This window comes from Palaemon carinicauda, chromosome 21, assembly GCF_036898095.1.
Source record: "Palaemon carinicauda isolate YSFRI2023 chromosome 21, ASM3689809v2, whole genome shotgun sequence".
In the NCBI taxonomy this organism is placed as follows: domain Eukaryota; kingdom Metazoa; phylum Arthropoda; class Malacostraca; order Decapoda; family Palaemonidae; genus Palaemon; species Palaemon carinicauda.
Window position 1 is genome coordinate 101,629,255 of NC_090745.1, and position 20,042 is coordinate 101,649,296.

At 39.1% G+C, this 20,042-nt stretch overlaps 1 protein-coding gene across 1 annotated transcript in view; it reads left to right on the forward strand.

Annotated features, from left to right (window-relative positions):
• The window catches only part of LOC137615376 (uncharacterized), a 157,101-nt gene that overhangs the window by 111,294 nt on the left and 25,765 nt on the right, over positions 1–20,042 (forward strand). Inside the window, exons 14-17 of the mRNA XM_068345193.1 lie at positions 4,938–5,086; positions 5,519–5,635; positions 15,226–15,378; positions 15,627–15,752. Coding sequence (XP_068201294.1) covers positions 4,938–5,086; positions 5,519–5,635; positions 15,226–15,378; positions 15,627–15,752 — 545 coding nt within the window. The remainder of the gene's footprint in view (positions 1–4,937; positions 5,087–5,518; positions 5,636–15,225; positions 15,379–15,626; positions 15,753–20,042) is intronic.

Below are 20,042 nucleotides of genomic sequence, written 5' to 3' on the forward strand. Positions count from 1 at the left end.
ATGGAACGACATGTACTCTATGGGTTTTCCACCTCATGTCATCTCACTTCTGAAAGCACTGTACAATCAACAAAAAGCAGCAATGCGAACATCTTATGGCCTAACGGATTGGTTTAACATCGCACAAGGTGTCAGACAAGGATGCATTGTTTCTCCCCACCTCTTTAATATCTACTCAGAACCATAATGAGAAATGCGCTTGAAGACTACGAAGGAGGCATAACTGTTGGAGGACAAAAGATCACTAATCTCAGATACGCCGACGATGTGGTTTTAATCACTGGAAGTATGGAGGACCTCCAAACATTAGTATCAAAAGTAAAAGCTGAGTGAAAAAGTGGGACTGTACCTAAATGCTAAGAAAACAAAGGTCATGAAGTGTCAAAAATCCCCGTCTGATCAAGAAATTCTACTAGACGGAGTTGCCCTAGATAATGTCACTGAATTTACTTACCTCGGAGCAACTTTCACCAATAATGGAGACGACTCCCAAGAAATCAAAAGAAGAATTGGTATTGCAAAGAATGCAACCATCGCACTAAGCAATGTGTGGAAAGACAGACATATCACTCTAAACATAAAGAAGCGGCTTCTCAAATCACTTGTTTTCCCCATCGCATCATATGGCTTAGAATGTTGGGTTTTAAAAGCTACAGATCGGAAAAGATTAGAAAGTTTTGAATTATGGTGTTACAGAAGAGTCCTTAGGATAAGGTGGATTGAGAAAAAGACTAACGTGGAAGTTCTACAAAAATCAATAACGAAAAAAGATTACTTGACTTTTTGGATGAAAGAAAACTAACTTTTATTGGACACCAGGTTCGGAAACACAATACTCTGGAAAGAACGCTACTAATTGGATCAGTCTATGGTACAAGAATGAGAAGAAGGCCTAAAACTAGATTGAGTGACAATATCAAGGAGATGTGCGGGCTAACGATGGTGGAGTTGAAAAGGAAGGCTCAAGACCGGAATGAATGGAGATGTTTTGTGCAGAGGGCCACGGCCGTTCGACATCGAACACCCCGTACTTGATGATACTTTTATACCATAGTTTTCTGTTGCAGTATGATCTATACTGCAAATATACTGGCCACTGTATATACATATGCTGTAGTTGTAGCCAGCATGTTGCTGGCAAGGCTAGCACCTAGGGCACAGTTCAACTGGCACAACATCAACTGAAATGGGTCACCGGCTGTCGGCGCACTAGCCCAGTCAGCATTCTATGTGACAGGGTGGTGGCCGATAATCCGAACTCGGCCGGCTCTTGCCGGCTAAGTCGGTTGTGTCAGCAAATCATTGGCTGTCGGAACACAAATCTAGCCAGCATCTTGCCGGCTAGGGTAGTGGCCGGCAGCCGCCAGTTAGGTTAGTACCTGGCGGCACTAGCCGATAGAGAGAGAGAAAGCAAGTAGTGAAGGATGTTGTAAGAGCCCTGTCTCACTTCCTTACTCCGGAATGAGGGTTCAAATGGAAGGGAAGAATATAAGATATTCAGGCTTCCACCCATCCACCTTCATTGTCGGTCACTGCCGGACACAGGTTGTGTGAATGGCAGTCCAAGAGAGGACTGAAGAACACTATAGCAAAGGGATCTTCTGCCGACAGCTGGTCCCGCCGACCCATCTGTCCCGGAGCTTGTGTCCGAAAAGGAAAGCTGAGCGACTAGGCCATACAAGCAGAAGCCCGAGCTGGGCCCTACAACCTGCTGGCAAGCGGTGAGATTGCAGGACGACGGCCAAAGGGTTGTGATAGCTAGGCCATCACTAAAGGACAGAGGGGGGAGGGAAAAGGGTCCTGTATAGGGTGTGAGAGGAGCCGGCAGGTTGCCGGTCCTACCACACCCTAAGGAAGCTCTGTTTCAGTATCGGCACCATCCTAGGCAGTGGAAATCTATTCTCTAGCCTAGGGTCTGCCAATACAGTGAAGGGGCCGGCAATCATTCAGCCGCCACCCTTAACAAGAGAGAAACAAGAGTTCCAGTGCCGACGCCATCCTAGGCAGCTCCAGCCTGGGGTCTGCAAGCACAGGACTAGTCTACTAGACCGCAGGGAGAAGGGGGTAAATCACATGACCCCTTCAAGTGCAATCTAGGGAGGCTTAGCCTCCTATGCCGACAACATAAATCAACAGGGGAAACTCATTCACCCTACGGATCAGCTGCCGGCACAAGACTATGTACTCTGAGGTTCTGACCCAAACCCAAAGCTTACCATCTGCAGCTAAGGGAAGGGGCAGAAAAACCCTAGCCTAGTCTTGCCTGAATGACAACTCGAGGCAGACCAACCAAGGTTGTAGCCGAAGGCTACACTCAGAGGGAAGGAGGGATTACTCTATACATGAGGGTAACCGGGGAGTATGTATGAAAGTATACTAAAGCCACTAGGCTATTAGCCTAATGACAGTGAGATCGACAACCTAACTCATCGAAGCTCTCTTGTATACTATCTCAGAATATGAAACATTATATGCAATCGATATATCATACATGTATAAATTGCCTAATATCTTCATTTGAATTTAATAACACCAGGAAAGCTTATTATATCATACATGAAAGTACACTAGAACGCCTAGGCTAGGAAGCCTAGCGTTAACAAGATCGGCTACCTCAATCGCCGAAGCTAATGTGAATACAATCGGCATAATATGCGGTAATTAATTCCTAGTAATGAAGACTAAATAGCTAATTTCATTTATGCTATTATACCGGGAAAGTCGTTCTGACTAACTAAATAACACATGCGTTACGAACGACAGCACCGAAGACGCCTCCAGTTCAGGCAATAGCTTTGCCAAAATTTAACTTAATTTAGACTTTAATTTTTACTTTACGGCAACAGCTAAATTTTTTCGATGTAAGGATCAAATACTCACCTTTCCAGAGGTAGAAGAAGCTGGAGATTGCACGATAAATGCAAAAAACTGAGAGAGCTACCGGGAAAATCACCGAGCGAGTTCGCTACAGAAAAAGGAATGAAGATGGTGGCGATGGTGGCGCCATCTGAGTACTCAAACAGTAACGGAGGAAGGGAACCTTATTAACGGCACCTCTTTTATTTTGCCACTTTTCCCCCTCGAAGCGTAAACGCTATGCGGGGTGCAGATTGCTATGTGGCGTGTCAAGAATACGTCCCGATATTATGCGATATCCTTAAAGTAAACTTTAAGGATATTTGCGCCAGGAGTTAGAATTCTGGAGAACTCAAGTTAATTTCTCTGAGAATATCACTGTAGTCAAATATACCCTAAGAAGTTACTTAAAGGAACCTTCCATCAGGACGACATGGCCTGAGCCAAAAAAAGTAGAGGATACTTTAACAACATGTAAGAAAAAGAAATGTGCATGGTAGGACATATAATGACAGACAACAGATGGACAAGAAGAATAACAGAATGGGTCCCTAGAGATATTATATATTATATAATATATATATATATATATATATATATATATATATATATATATATATATATATATATATACACACATATACATACAGTATAATAAAAATAAAGTGACCAATGTTTCTATACAATACAGTATAAAACTACAGGCATAAGGCAAGATGTGCATCTGAAACCCATAGAATTGAGTTTAACAGTTGCAGACACAAGGGGCAGGACAATATTATAGACTGGTCATAAATGCATATACATAGTGCCTAAACCCTCTCTCCACCCAAGGTAGGAATGGTTAGGTTGTGAAAACTATAGTTGCAAAGTGGATCTTGAACTTCTGACCCACAATTTGAAAGTCAGAGACTTTACCCCCAAGGTTACTGCAGTGAAAATTCTACAAACAGTGGACTGTCACTTAGCCAAAGAGAGGTAGAGTATAAAGGCAAAACATAGCACCAGTCTTGATTACCTTAGGAAACGAATGTTTGTCTTAAAACTTTTAAATGAGACAGCCAAGTCTTTAAATTCTTTTTAGTTATAAAACTTGGCACAAATCAAAATCCAGCAGAATTAAAGCCAATATTCTGAGCCATGAGAATACTGATGAAACTTGTTCAATCAGTGCTACGGAGACAAATCTACACGAGATCTCTCAAAAATTTTAAAACATTTGTAATTGTATAATATATTCATCTTCTAGATTATAATAGAAACATACATTGGGTGTTTGCTATTCTAGCTTATAAGGAGCAAATGAACCCCATGGTTATCACTAGTTTTCAATAAGTTTCCAATTTGTTATTGGGAAGATAATTCTGATGCCTAAAACACATAGCATATTGCATTACTAACATATATATAAGAATCAGTCCTTGTGTCATAAAACTCTTACAATAGCTCAGTGGGATTATAAGTTATTTGCCTTATATGATCCAAGTTCAAGGCTCTATCAGGCTCTAATAGATTTTCACTGACACACAACCTTACTGTTCCTGCAAGTTAAGAATGGGGGTTTGAGGTAGTGCTTAAGCCCGCCATCTGCGATATCAGCTGTCAGTGTCTTATTTTTAGAGGTCTAACTTGAGTGGAAAGGGTGTTTGGGTACTGATTATATGTTTGGCCTTTAAGCACTGCCTAGTTATTTGCTTATCAAGCATTCAATTATCCACTTATAATCTTTCCTGATTGTGATTGTGATGATGTATTTGTTACATAATCATCATTGTAACCATCGTAAGTTGGCCTGTGATCTTTGTGAATAGTTGAAGCGATGAAGATAATTCAGGGCACAGAGCTTTGCAATGGAACAAAGCTAACAGCCAGTTAATTTCCCATTTTCGTTTTTATAAGTTTACCCTTTCCAGGAACCACATTGGTAATATCTGTGATCTAATAAAGGTACTTGGATAATTTTAACGGTGTTCGTAGAAGAACAAAATATTTAAAAAAAAAAAAAAAATCACGTTTTGAGCTAGTGATGAAACGTTTTACATTAAGGTCGATTTTTTAAAAAATTTTGATAACTATTGCAGAAAAAGTAATGAAGTACATTGCTCCACCCTTCACTGAACCCATCAACACTAGTCTTGAAATTGACCTTTACAGTGATCTTGAAGATACTGTTAACGAAAATGAGAAGGGACTTGGTGTACTTACCTACATAACAAATACTATAGACAAGGTAAATACAAACAACCAGTATTATGAAGAAATAAAATTTGTAAAATAGCTGATGAATACATTTAAATGTAAAGTTGCTCATTTCAAAATCAAATTACAGTACACTTTGATCCATATTTCTAACGATAAAGTTCCAGTAAATGTAAACTATGGTTAAAATGATAATACTGTACAGATCAATATTCTAGACATTATTTTTTTTTCAAAACCAGTCTAAATTCCAAAATATAATTGGCATACTGTTAATAACTTAAATTTTGTTCATCTTGAATAAACCAATAGAAGGGATAATTCAAGGATAAGTCTGCTCTCCTTATGACCAAAAATTTTCTAGGATCATTTTACCCTGCAGAATAACAACCTGGTCTTGATATTTATTATTCATGGTAAAATACATTGCTCTGAAACACATTTATAATGCTTTTCTTTACAGATATTGCACATTGGCTTAAAGATTATGAACGTAAAAACAAGATCATCCAAAGTCGAGGGAAAAATGTTAGAAGCATTTCAAGTTCTATCAAATCGTCTGGATCGCATTGAGCATAAGGTAATCTTTTTTTTTTTTTTACTTATTATTTGTATGGTTTAGATTATGAATAAACAAATGTCTAGGTGGGTAAAGTTCATATGTTTCCAAAAGAAAAGCTGCTGGTCTATCTGTTTATCTATATTAAGATAAATTAGTAGAGCCCTTGTGTTCAGTATGTGAGGGCTTGGAATCTTGAGAAAACTATTTAAATGGAAGCCTACATAAATATAATACAAGAACAAAAATGTTTTTACTCTCAATATAAATCAGAACTAAAGAGTCAGATTTTCACATTTCTATTCCTGAAATTGTAACAAATAACAACAGAGAAGGGGCACATCAATAATCAAAATATAGGGCTAACATTCCTCCAATATTACAATTAGTATATTTACCAAGGTAGAAATTTTATGAATATAAATACAGTATAATAAATTCTATGAAGTTCTAAGCTGACCTGGCGAGCATGGGCTGTTTGAGGTAAAGAACAAACATCTTTAGAACTAACTTCATCGTACAATATCGATATTTTTTTGTCTGAGAAGCTGCATACAGTACTACTTGTATAGTATCTCTCGAAAATTTGTAGTTCCTGGAGTAAATATTCTCAGCTTACTGCTGACTGCACACGAGTGATATCACCTAATTTGATTAGCTACAAATCTTGCCCTTTACTGCACTTTTTTTTAGCTTGAATTGCTGAAACTCCATCTTCCATCCTTGGTAGTAGAAGCTTTTCTGTCATTGGTAACTGTAACTGAGTTCTTGCTTTGGGTTCTCAAATAATTGCATTATGATTTTTATGACACTTTTAGCTTTACCATCTCACTGATAATGATATTCAGATGACTACAGGCTTGAAACTCCATTTTAGGCTAGTTTATGACATTCCCTGGTAACTGAATATGAACTACATACACTGTAGTTGTTGAAATTTCTGGAATGCCGGCATACTTATTACAAACTTTAAGGAATGTTAAACAACTCTTTGATTCTCTACACTTTAGGTCAAAATAAATTCTCTCCAGTGTCATAATGTGGCTTCAATAATTTTCCATAAGCATATATATGACTGAATGCTTATGGACCAAACTGCATCGACCTTTGCTAATCTAATATTTCTTAATTTACAGTCAATCTTTGAACTAGCCAATGACCATGGGTTCCTTTGATATTTGCAGATCCTCTTCTTGAACAGTTATGTCTAATATCCTCAAGCCTTTCTTTTGTAGCAACTATAATTTTTTTCATCGTAACATTACTAGAGTTTAATAATACTGTAGAGTAATTACTTGATTCATAACTTTTAAAAACTTATGTAGCGAGAAATCCTTACTGAAAATATTAACAATAAATATCTTCATTTCACACTTAAGCTGAACATTTAGACCATGCTTAGCAATTGTAACATTCTGTAGCCTCTTGGAAAACAAGTAATACACTCAAGTAAATTATGATCTGTTTCTACCTTTACCCTCTTACTATGGTATATGTATGCTATTCAAGGATAAGTCTTTGGTATTCTTCTGGAGCTGAGGATATATCATATGGCATACATATACACCTGTAATTTCCTAATGGTGTATTAAATGTAGTCCGGTAACTAGAATGTTCACCAAACCTTATCTATCTAAATCCATTCTTTGTATACAGTACAGTGAAAATTCTGCATTCCAAAGACTTAGGCAATATTTCTTCACAGGTTGGAAGTTGGTAATGTGGTCTTCATGATAGCTGTATACGAACCTGTAAGGTCAATAAATATTTTCAAATCTTTATAGCTATATCTATACTAGGTACATAATTTGTGGGTTTTATTACCTTTTGTATTATAGTTCCTTTCATACTGTCAAATTAAGTCTTCTTAAGAATATCTGACAGTTCAACGTTGGTGCTAAAATCTTTGGAAGCCAAATCTGTTGAGGCTAGTTTGATGAGATAGGCAATAAGGCAATTTAATTTCTTGGAGGGATAGTACCTTCTTTAGTAGGGAGTCTTATGATGTTGATGGGTATCAAGGCTTGTGTCAGCAGATTGATCTATAAACTCCCAGGTCAAAGATATCAAGCATTTACTGTTTTTTTTCTGAACCTGTTCTCCTACCTGGTGCAATAGGTCACAGAAAATTAAGTACTATGACGCATGTACTCTCTTGTGAACAGTTTTTCTATTCCCTGAAATCCTTCTGCATTGGAGGGATATGATCCATGATAAATAAATTATCATTATTAGCCCCATCTTTATAAAACCACATAACAGTGCTATACTTTGTTTGATCCATTAATTGGCAAAAGAGTACTATGGTCATAATAAACAACTATGAACATCTATAAAACAGAATAAAAAATTAAGAAAATTAACAAGCTTAACTAATGCTACTGTAGTTAGTTGTTATTGTAGAAACTACACTACATTGGTTTGTGAGAAAAATATGCTTGCCTAAATAGCATTACTCATTACACCTACTAAAGGGTGTAACATACCTGCTCTGGGAGCAATATGACCTTGCAAGAACTAGTCTAATGAAGGAACTCAAGGTTTCATATCCACTGGTTGACAATATCATGAAAAATGCCAAATTCATCTAGAGGTGAATGTTGATGAAAGAATGACCACAGTTCTCGAAATACTGAGTGGAAGCCAACCTTAAGAATAAGTTGTGATACTTAATCTATAAACTCTTCTAATTAGTAGAATATCAAAATATGACACAACCTTATGATTGCAATGTAGCGATTGATATACGTACTTAAATAAAATCAAGTTTTTTCCTTGTATGATTATAATTGAATTTTATACTGTTCTTCGCTGTGCTTAAGCCTATACAATATTTCTAAATTATTCTTTTAGAGATATATTACATAACCTTTCCCTAATTTTGGTTCACACATCTAAGAACTATTGTCAGTGCTATGTGTGATATTTTCAAAATATATACAGTATTCAATTGATTTACTGCTTTATATTCGCTTTGTATAACACAACAAAATAACTATACAGTATATGGAGAATGAATATTTCCAAGAAGTAAATTTACAACACTTAATGAGAAAGTTTCATGCATTTCAGGCAAAACTATAAAAATTATATTTTAATCATAAAATAAATTTTTGAATATACTTACCCGGTGAATATATAATAGCTGCAACTCTGTTGCTCGACAGACACATACAATAAAAACTCGCCAGCGATCGCTATACAGGTTGCGGGTGTGCCTACCAGCGCCAACTGTCGGCCAGATACCACTCTCGATGTAAACAAAGACTCAATTTCTTCTCATCCCACTGCGTCTCTATTGGGGAGGAAGGGAGGGTCGTTTAATTTATATATTCACCGGGTAAGTATATTAAAAAATTTATTTTATAATTAAAATATCATTTTTAAATATTTAACTTAGCCGGTGAATATATAATAGCTGATTCACACCCAAGGAGGTGGGTAGAGACCAGAGTTAAATATGTTTACATCGTATAAGCTAAGAGTTTTTTATTTCATTTTGGCAGTTATCAATATAACAAAACCAAAATAAATAGGTACCTGGTAAGGAAGTCGACTTAGACGATTACTCTGCCTTGTAAGTACGTCTTCCTTACGGAGCCCAGCGATCCTCTTAGGATGCTGACAGACCCCCATGAGCTGAAGTATCAAGGGCTGCAACCCATACAACAGGACCTCATCAAACCCCTAATCTGGGCGCTCTCAAGAAATGACTTTGACCACCCGCCAAATCAACCAGGATGCGAAAGGCTTCTTAGCCTTCCGGACAACCAATAAAAACAACATTAAAACATTTCAAGAGACAGATTAAAAGGGTATGGAATTAGGGAATTGTAGTGGTTGAGCCCTCACCCACTACTGCACTCGCTGCTACGAATGGTCCCAGTGTGTAGCAGTTCTCGTAAAGAGACTGGACATCTTTCAAGTAAAATGACGCGAACACTGACTTGCTTCTCCAATAGGTTGCGTCCATGATACTTTGCAGAGATCTATTTTGCTTAAAGGCCACGGAAGTTGCTACAGCTCTAACCTCGTGCGTCTTAACCTTAAGCAAAGATCGGTCTTCCTCACTCAAGTGTGAATGAGCTTCTCGTATTAACAATCTGATAAAATATGACAAAGCATTCTTTGACATAGGCAAGGATGGTTTCTTAACCGAACACCATAACGTTTCAGATTGGCCTCGTAAAGGTTTAGTACGAGCTAAGTAGAACTTAAGAGCTCTAACAGGGCATAAGACTCTTTCTAGTTCATTGCCTACGATCTCCGATAAGCTAGGAATATCGAAAGATTTAGGCCAAGGACGAGAAGGTAGCTCATTTTTGGCTAGGAAACCAAGTTGCAGAGAACAAGTAGCTTTTTCTGACGAAAACCCGATGTTCTTGCTGAAAGCATGAAGCTCACTGACTCTTTTAGCCGAGGCTAAGCATACCAGGAAAAGTGTCTTAAGAGTGAGATCTTTCAGGGAGGCTGACTGTAAAGGCTCAAACCTGTCTGACATGAGGAATCTTAGGACCACGTCTAAATTCCACCCAGGAGTAGCCAAACGACGCTCCTTAGAGGTCTCGAAAGACTTAAGGAGGTCTTGCAGATCTTTATTGTTGGAAAGATCTAAGCCTCTATGCCGGAAGACCGAGGCCAACATGCTTCTGTAGCCCTTGATAGTAGGAGCTGAAAGGGATCGTACTTTTCTCAGGTATAAGAGAAAATCAGCTATTTGGGCTACAGAGGTACTGGTCGAGGATACGGAAACTGACTTGCACCAGTCTCGGAAGACTTCCCACTTCGATTGGTAGACTCTAATGGTAGACGCTCTCCTTGCTCTAGCAATCGCACTGGCTGCCTCCTTCGAAAAGCCTCTAGCTCTCGAGAGTCTTTCGATAGTCTGAAGGCAGTCAGACGAAGAGCGTGGAGGCTTTGGTGTACCTTCTTTACGTGTGGTTGACGTAGAAGGTCTACTCTTAGAGGAAGACTTCTGGGAACGTCTACTAGCCATCGAAGTACCTCGGTGAACCATTCTCTCGCGGGCCAGAGGGGAGCAACTAACGTCAACCTTGTCCCTTCGTGAGAGGCGAATTTCTGCAGTACCTTGTTGACAATCTTGAATGGTGGGAATGCGTAAAGATCTAGATGTGACCAATCTAGGAGGAAGGCATCTATATGTATTGCTGCTGGGTCCGGGACTGGAGAGCAATAGATTGGAAGCCTCTTGGTCAGCGAGGTTGCAAAGAGATCTATGGTGGGTTGACCCCAAGTCGTCCAAAGTCTCTTGCACACATCCTTGTGGAGGGTCCATTCGGTTGGAATTACTTGACCTTTCCGACTGAGACAATCTGCTAGGACGTTCAAGTCGCCCTGGATGAACCTCGTTACTAGGGAGATGCCTCGATCTTTTGACCAGATGAGCAGGTCCCTTGCGATCTCGTACAAAGTCAGTGAGTGGGTACCTCCCTGTTTGGAAATGTACGCCAAGGCCGTGGTGTTGTCCGAGTTTACCTCCACCACCTTGCCTCGAAGGAGATTCTCGAAGCTTATCAAGGCCAGATGAACCGCCAAAAGCTCCTTGCTGTTGATATGCATGCTCCTCTGACTCGAGTTCCACAGACCTGAGCATTCCCAACCGTCCAGCGTCGCGCCCCAGCCCAAGTCCGATGCGTCCGAGAAGAGAACGTGGTTGGGTATCTGAACTGCCAGGGGAAGACCCTCTCGTAGGCTGATATTGTCCTTCCACCAAGTCAGACAAGACTTTATCTTTTCGGAAATCGGGATCGAGACCGCCTCTAGCGTCTTGTCCTTTTTCCAGTGAAAAGCCAGATGGAATTGAAGAGGACGGAGGTGTAGCCTTCCTAGCGAGACAAATTGCTCCAGGGATGACAGCGTCCCTACCAGACTCATCCACAGCCTGACTGAGCAGCGTTCTTTCTTCAGCATCTTCTGGATGGAGAGCAGGGCTTGATCTATTCTGGGGGCCGACGGAAAACGGAAAAGCCCGAAAAACTTGACTGTGAATCTCCATCCCTAAATACAGAATAGTTTGGGATGGGACCAGCTGTGACTTTTCCAAATTGACTAGGAGTCCCAATTCCTTGGTCAGATCTAGAGTCCAATTGAGATCCTTCAGACAGCGATGACTGGAAGAGGCTCTGAGAAGCCAGTCGTCCAAGTACAGGGAGGCTCTGATCTCCGATAGCTCGAAACTGGTACCCCACATTCCTGTAAACAAACCTCAGAAACGGTTGGGAATCCGGGTGTATAGGAATGTGGAAGTATGCCTCCTGAAGGTCAAGAGAGACCATCCAGTCGCCTTCCATAAATGCTGTCAAGACAGCCTGGTAGACTTCATCGTGAAGTTTGTCTTGACAATGAATACATTGAGCGCACTTGCCTCTTACGTACTCCTGCAGTGAACATGGCTGCCAAATCATGGAGCCATCCCTGAGGGACTTGTCCCTGCAGAGAACGTGGCTGTCAAATCATTGGAGCCATCCCTGAAAGCCTTGTTTATGCATGACATAATTGTACAGCAAAACTTCAAAGGCTCGAAAACAGCTGTGAAGTTGACCTGTAAAATCTAGGAGCGTCTCCTGGCCAGGCGCCAGGGAGAGTCTACGAGATTTGAGAAGTCTATCTGGGCAGAGGCAGGAACTCCCAAGCCGAGAACTTCTCTCGTGTCATATCAGACTCTCGCTCTATAAGCCAGTTTAAAAGAAGGGAAAGCAAAGGCTGAATCCCCCAAACTCCTCCTGGTGATAAACCAGTCGCCTAGCAAACGTAAAGCTCTCTAGGAGAGCGAGAGAGCACTAGCTTATAAAACAACGGCTTCGAAGTAGCTAGGCCTAGTGTAAGCTCTGACGTTTAGGCGAACGAGGAGCAGCAGTTACAAAAAGATCCGGACAAAGATCCTTAAAAATCAGCATGATTTATTTAAAGTCCATAGAGGGCTAAGCAGCTTTAGGCTCCTCTCCGTCTGACAGAGTCCTCAAGGGAATATCAGTTGGAGGGGGAACAGCAACTTCCTCATCTAAAGGAACCTTGTCCGATAATAGCTGAGTCTCAAGCAAAGGAGAGACCTACCGTGGTGGTAATGCTTTACAAGCAGAGTCCACACGCACTGGTGCATTAGTAGCGGACCAGGACGCAACGTCATGTAACTGCTTGACAGTCTGTGAACTGTCAACAACAAGAGGTGCGAGAGACCAGGACGCAACGTCATGTAACTGCTTGACAGTCTGTGAACTGTCAACAACAACAGGTGCGTGAGGACGCACAGCGTCCACTCGAGACTGCTTTGACCGCCTAGACTGAGCAGTCAAAACAACTCTAGAATGCGGAGGTTGACGCACAGCGTCAAAACAAGTCAACTCCGATTGTTAGCGAACGTCCTGAACGTCAACAGGAGCATCAGCAAGTGGCCTAACGTCCAAATGTGGCTGAAAATCCACACGAGACCGCATCGAGTGTGGTTCTAAACAACCTGACTGACGTGACTTAGCTACGCCAACGTCAACAGGACGCACAAAGGAACGTTAGGTTGGCTGAAAGCCAGGATCTCGATGAGATAAACGGCTAGGCTCAACGGACTAATCGGCAGAATAGTCTTCCATAAGGGAGGCAAGCTTATTCTGCATGTCTTGCCGTACAACCCATTTAGGATCAACGGAAAAGGTTGCGGTAAGAGACGAGGGTAACGTCTGTGACCGCAAAACCTTGCCAACAAAAAGACTCTCGGAGTCTGTGTTACGCTTTTGTTAGGCGGCGAGCAGTCTTCCGATGACTGCATAGGGTCAGAGCTGTCCTAATGGCTACAACCAGGACGCTGAACCTGTCCTGAAAGGACTGACTTTCGCTTAAGGGCCTCGAAACCTTGTTTCAGGTTTCTTATGCGAAAAGCCTTCGGATGATGAGGAGAAAAACGTCTCTCTCGCCTTATGGTAGGGGTGATCTTGGTAAGATACACCCGATACCATAGAGGGAACGTCTGTTCGCTGATCAAGGCCTCTCGAACCCATAAGTCGTACGACATTACTTCTCCCCTGGGCTTGGGAGCTTGCAAGAGGTCCCGGACTAGGCGAACGACAGGCACGAACAGACGAACCCTCGGTCGCAACACTGATAACACTTTGCGCAATATCACTTTATCACTACGATTTTCTGTTAAGCACTTATTTCACTGAAATCGAAACTTTTACTGATTTCTACCTGAAGCATGCAATTCTAACCTCATCAAAAGGTAGTAATAGCGAAATCAGTCGTATAATGCAAGCACATTAATACCAGCAAAAAACAGTAAACATATTTTAAGATAAAAAATTCAGTGGATGGGGAAGAGACTAAACACTAGTTCATTCAAAACTACGTTTTCAATCTCTCACCGTACATTGCCTGGGGACGAGAATAAAAAACTAAAAACGTTTTATCCTTTCTCCCCGTACAGAGACTAGGGACGAGAGTAACTCGAGAACAACGTTACCCGCTTGAACGGAACGTTTTCTCCCCTCTCTCTCCCTCCGTCTCTATCTCTCTCTCTCTCTCTCTCTCTCTCTTGATTACACACCTAAGAGAAGAGCCCACTTACGTTTCGTCAAAAAAACATGTTATTTGACCAAAGGAAAAAAAACTGAAAGGTTTTTCAATTAAAAAGTTCCTTTAAAATATAATTTAAAACATTTAAGCTTTGAAAGAAGAATGAACAAAACGTCAGAATCGATTTACTCTTTTTGCAAAGTGAAACCGTGATACTCTCTCTCTCTATCGTAACGATAGAGCGCAAACTGCGTAGCATAAATAAACTAAACGTTAGTTCATCTTTGAAACAGTACGAAGACTATTCAAAGAAAATCTTTCATAAAATATCTATTAAAAAATATTCATTTAAAAAGTTTTAAATCATTAGCTCTTTAAAAGCTATTAACGATTGAAAGGGCTCAACGTTGTTTAACTTCAGTTTCCAAGTTAGGACCGCCTACTCTCAGGAAGGTCGCATATAAACAAATCATTAAAATTTATTTTTATGTTTATTATAAATGGAAAGTTAATCGAAGAGGCCTAATAAAGGCGGTGAGATATAAAATATATAGAAGAAAATCTATAATTAATTTATAACGTGATAAGATAATTGCTAAAAGCCTAAACACACTTCCGTCTAAGGGAAGGGTCGGCCATTTAAAAGTCAAAGAAAGTCCATACTCTCTTTGTCATCAAAAAAATAAATCTATCCAAAAACTAGTTCAAGATTTAAGATGAAGATAAAACACCTGCACTGCGAAAGCTCAAACCAAATTAAAGTACTTCACCAAATATGATGGGAAAAACTCCAGGTTCTACAGCGAGTAAAAGTACGTCTTGTCGACACGTCGACAGAGAAGAAATTGAGTCTTTGTTTACATCGAGAGTGGTATCTGGCCGACAGTTGGCGCTGGTAGGCACACCCGCAACCTGTATAGCGATCGCTGGCGAGTTTTTATTGTATGTGTCTGTCGAGCAACAGAGTTGCAGCTATTATATATTCACCGGCTAAGTTAAATATTTAAAAATATAAATTCATTAAAATAATTTAACATGGACAATCTGTTTATTGGGTGCTTACAACTTTGTTTCCTTTTTTTTAACAGGTGGGTGATGTGAAAGTTTCAATGCAGAGATTAGCAAATGATGTACGGGGTGTGATTCATTGGGAACTTGCTCTCAACGCCCTAGAAGAATATGCAAGAACTATCCACACCATGTATGATCGCTTTATGTTATATCAAGGGCTCGATGAAAAGGTTTGTTGTCTTCCTTTACAATAATAACCAGTAATTTCTGTCAATACAGTACTGTACTAACATTTATGCAACTTGCCAAAAACTGAAATAGTTTGCAAATCACAACCTGAACTGCATATACTTCATAATTTACATATTACACAAGATTTCAACTGAATTAAAGTACAATATGTAAGCATTTGATCAAGGGGACCCTAAAACGTTCTAAAATTATCATAATGATCAACATTAACATTGATTCTTTACAGGTTGAAAATCAAACATTACTAGAATTTGTCAAGCAAGTAGTTTCTCATGACAGATACTCAGTGTCATCGATTATGGGTGACCTTTACAGCATGGCAGTGACCTCTTCATCTATGTCATCTAACAGGGTAAAGTATATAATATTTTGTAATTGTTTTACAGAATTTATGCACTGGAAAAGATCTATGACATTAAAACAAACATGAAGATTTGAAAAAAAAAGTTAGCAGTGCTATATCATACTGATACAGTAATCTTGTCTCAAGACACCAAGTGACCTAACTACAATATATCTTCAACTATCTCACAGCAAAAAATTTTACATTCATCTAAAATAAATTTCCTATTATTTTGTAGGCTAGTTACAATCATTTTTATAAGCAATCGGTGAGGATTCTTTCCTCTTTTCTACAAGAATCAAAAGGTGACTGGTCCAAATAAAAATATTTTTTTTTATAGATTTTTGAGTAATAAGACTTCAGTGCATTCATCCTTTCCTCAAAAATCTTATATCCCATGCCAACCCTTCATCTCTACCACATCCCCTGACTTATTCCATCCTATATTCCCAACCTTTAATGCTTCATTAAATATGTACATGGGCAGGACATATAATGAGAATGACCGACATTAGATGGGCATTAAGAATAACAGAATGGGCCCCCAGAGATGGCAAAAGTAGGGGAAAGAAGAGATGATGATGGATTGACACACGAAGAAAGTTTGCAGTTGCGCGAGTTGACTGGCATAGAAAGACCAAAAACAGATGCAACTGAAAGGACGGATGGACATTGGCGAGGCCTTTGTTCTACAGTGGACTAGTAAAATGATGATGACGATATATATCATTTAACTCCCAATATCCTCCTGACGGCTTTGTTCTCAAATTTAATGAATCTATTGGAGATTGTTTCATTGTCATACCATGACTCATGTCCCATATAGTAACACCAATCTCACTAAACTGATGTATAGTCTGATTTTTATATGTAATTTCAGGTGATTTGATTTCCACATATTACTTAACCTAGCCATTGTCTGCTTTGGTTTTTTCAATCTTTCACTAAACTCTAATTCTAAAGACCCTGTATTGGAGATCATAGTTCATAAATATTTAAATGATTCTACCTCATTAATCCTTTCTCCTTACAATGTATTTCATTTTCCATTGCATATTCCATTCTCATCATCTGTCTTTCTTCTATTTATCTTGAGCCCAACCTTGTGTGATATTTCATGGTCTGGTAAGCAAGCATTGCAAATCCTGCGGTTTTTCCATTAAAGTTAGGACAAGGAAGGGCCAGGCAATGGCTGCTGAGGACTCAACAGGCTCCCCCAAACCCCCCATCATTAGCTCACTGGTGAGGTTGAAGACACTATAGAAACTTTTGGGCGTGAGCAGGCCTTGAACCCAAGTCTGGCAGAACACCAGACAGGGACGTTTCCATTATTCTGCTGATTAGTTTCAGCCATTGGAAATACACTTCAATATAAAGTGTAGCACAAAAGAAATTTAATCACAAAATCCGAGTATTTGTAAAGAAATTTAGATATTTTAAATTTACGAAGAATTCACTTGATAAATGACTTTGAAGATGAAAACAATCTTCCGCAGATCCTCCAGAATTATTATCATCATTAATTGCTAAGCTACAACCCTAGCTGGAAAAGCAAAATGCTATAAGCCTAGAGGCTCCAACTGGGAAAATAGCCCAGTAAGGAAAGGAAACTAGGAAAAATAAAATATTTTAAGAATAGTAACTGGGAAAATAGCCCAGTGAGGAAAGGAAACAAGGAAAAATAAAATATTCTAAGAATAGTAACATTAAAATAAATATCTCCTATATAAACTATAAAAACTTTAACAAAACAAGAGGAAGAGAAATTAGATAGAATAGTGTGCCAGAGTGTACCCTCAAGCAAGAGATCTCTAACCCAAGACAGTGGAAGACCATGGTACAGAGGCTATGGCACTACCCAAGACTAGAGAACAATGGTTTGATTTTGGAGTGTCCTTCTCCTAAAAGACCTGCTTACCATAGCTAAAGAGTCCCTTCTACCATTACCAAGAGGAAATTGGCCACTGAACAATTAGTGCAGTAACCCCTTGGGAGAAGAATTGTTTGGTAATCTCAGTGTTGTCAGGTGTATGAGGACACTGGAGAATATGTAAAGAATAAGCCAGAATATACAGTGTATGTATAGGCAAAGAGAAATTGAACCGTTACGAGAGGAGAAGGATCCAATGTAGTACTGTCTGGCCTGTTAAAGGACCCCATAACTCTCAAGCGGTAGTATCTCAATAGGCAGCTGGTGCCCTGGCCAACCTACTACCTATAAGACAACAAAATCCCATTCCAGATGAACGAGGCACTCTGCCAGGGCCTTCATCGGATGCCCAAAGCAGTTTACGCTAGCAGACTTTTCCATCCTCCTCCAAATGTTCATTAATGAAAACTGCAATAGTTCTCGATTCCGAGCATCCTTCTGGAGAGTATTTTCCTGGTCGTTTCGTGCTGATGATGCAGCCCTCCTATAGTCCCACTTTCCTTTACAACAAAGTGCCATGATGAGTTCAAAGTTGGATCATCAGGGTTTTTCTATCCTCTTCTGAATGTCTATACTTGTAAACTATGCTGGCTCTTCAGTTCATGGATCTCTTTAGGGTCATATTATTCCTCATCAGCAGCTGTACTCTTGTTGAGGGCAATAATCTTTGTACCCTCCAATTTGCACAAACTATTTTTGAGAACGGTCTTTAACGTATCTAAATATCATTAAATATGGATGTACATGTGTAATCTATCACCTTGTGACATTTAAATCTTCTTAGGGTTAAAACTATAACCTCTTCTATGTTGTTCCTTTACATTTATGCTAATGACTGTATTTTCAGACATTCTCTCATAGCTTTCATCCGAGCTACATTAAACAATGAACATATACTTCAATATAAAGGGTAGCACAACATAAATTTAATTACAAATCCAAATATTTGTGAAGGTTAGATATTCTTAAAATTACAGAGAAATTTCTTGATACATGACTGTTTCATTACAAAGAAAATCCTGGGACATCAAAATCACAATTTGTCAAAAGGAAAGGTGCTGCTCCAAATGGAATCAATTCAGAGATCGACGCATATCACAAATCTAAATTTCTGAGGGGGCGGGTAAGCTTCACAAATTGGTCTGCTTTGAACAGGAGACATAGTTCCTAAAGAACCGACATCAATCCTGTTGCAAAAATGGAATCATAAGCTTTGTCAAAGAGGGGGAGGGCTTGTGAGATTGGTTGCAAAATTCAGTGAGGCCTTGTGAAAAATCATTTATGTATTTCAAATTTGATCATAATTATCTTATTCAAAAGAATCTCAAGTTTTTATTTACTAGTTTTTGTTAATTAATTTTGGAGTATTCAAATAAAACATTTTTGTACCTTAAAATTTTCACCACATAACCTTATATATATATATATATATATATATATATATATATATATATATATATATATATATATATATATATATATATATATATATATATATATATATATATATACATATATATATACATATATATATATATATATATATATATATATATATATATATATATATATAATATATATATATATATATATATATATATATATATATATATATATATATATATATATATACACATACATTCCTTGGGTAAATAACTACTAAGATATTCCCAGAGAATTTAACCACAGGTTATCACAGAATTCTAACTTCTGGAGCGAGTATCCTAAAGGTTTCCCTTTTAAGACATCGTATATCAACAGGGGACGCATGTATTAACGCGCCACATAGCTATCTACACCCCGAACAGAGTTAATGCTTCGGTGTGTAAGGGCTGAGAATAGCTGGGAGCCGTTCAATAGCTAATCTCATTCGTGGCTACTTCTGGTACTCGAGACGTAAACAAACGGGCGCCATTGCTTAAATGACGTCACGACCGTCTTCATCCTTTGTTCAGTAGCTTGCCCTACTTAGACGGATTTTCCCTGTGCCTTACTTATCGCTTTGCATCTACGTTATGTCGCTACCTTCGGCCTCGCCTTCTTCTGGAAAGTTGAGTACAAGGTTCCAGTATTGTTTAGTTAAGCTCTGACCGTAAAGTAAATATTACTTTCCGAGATAATTGTTGTTTTGTGGCAGAGCTGTGCCTCTACCGGACCCGCCATTTTATGGCGTCGTTGTTGTTATGCATGCCTTATTTAGTTAGCCACAACAACGCTTCCGGCCTTATTTACTAATCGATAACATTAGTTTATTTAGTCTTCATAGCTAGGAACTTTTATATCGTGTTTTGACGCTTTTTATCGGTCATCGATTGACCTCATACCAGTAGGCTACTATAGCCCCCAGGCCAGAGCGCCTATATATCAGT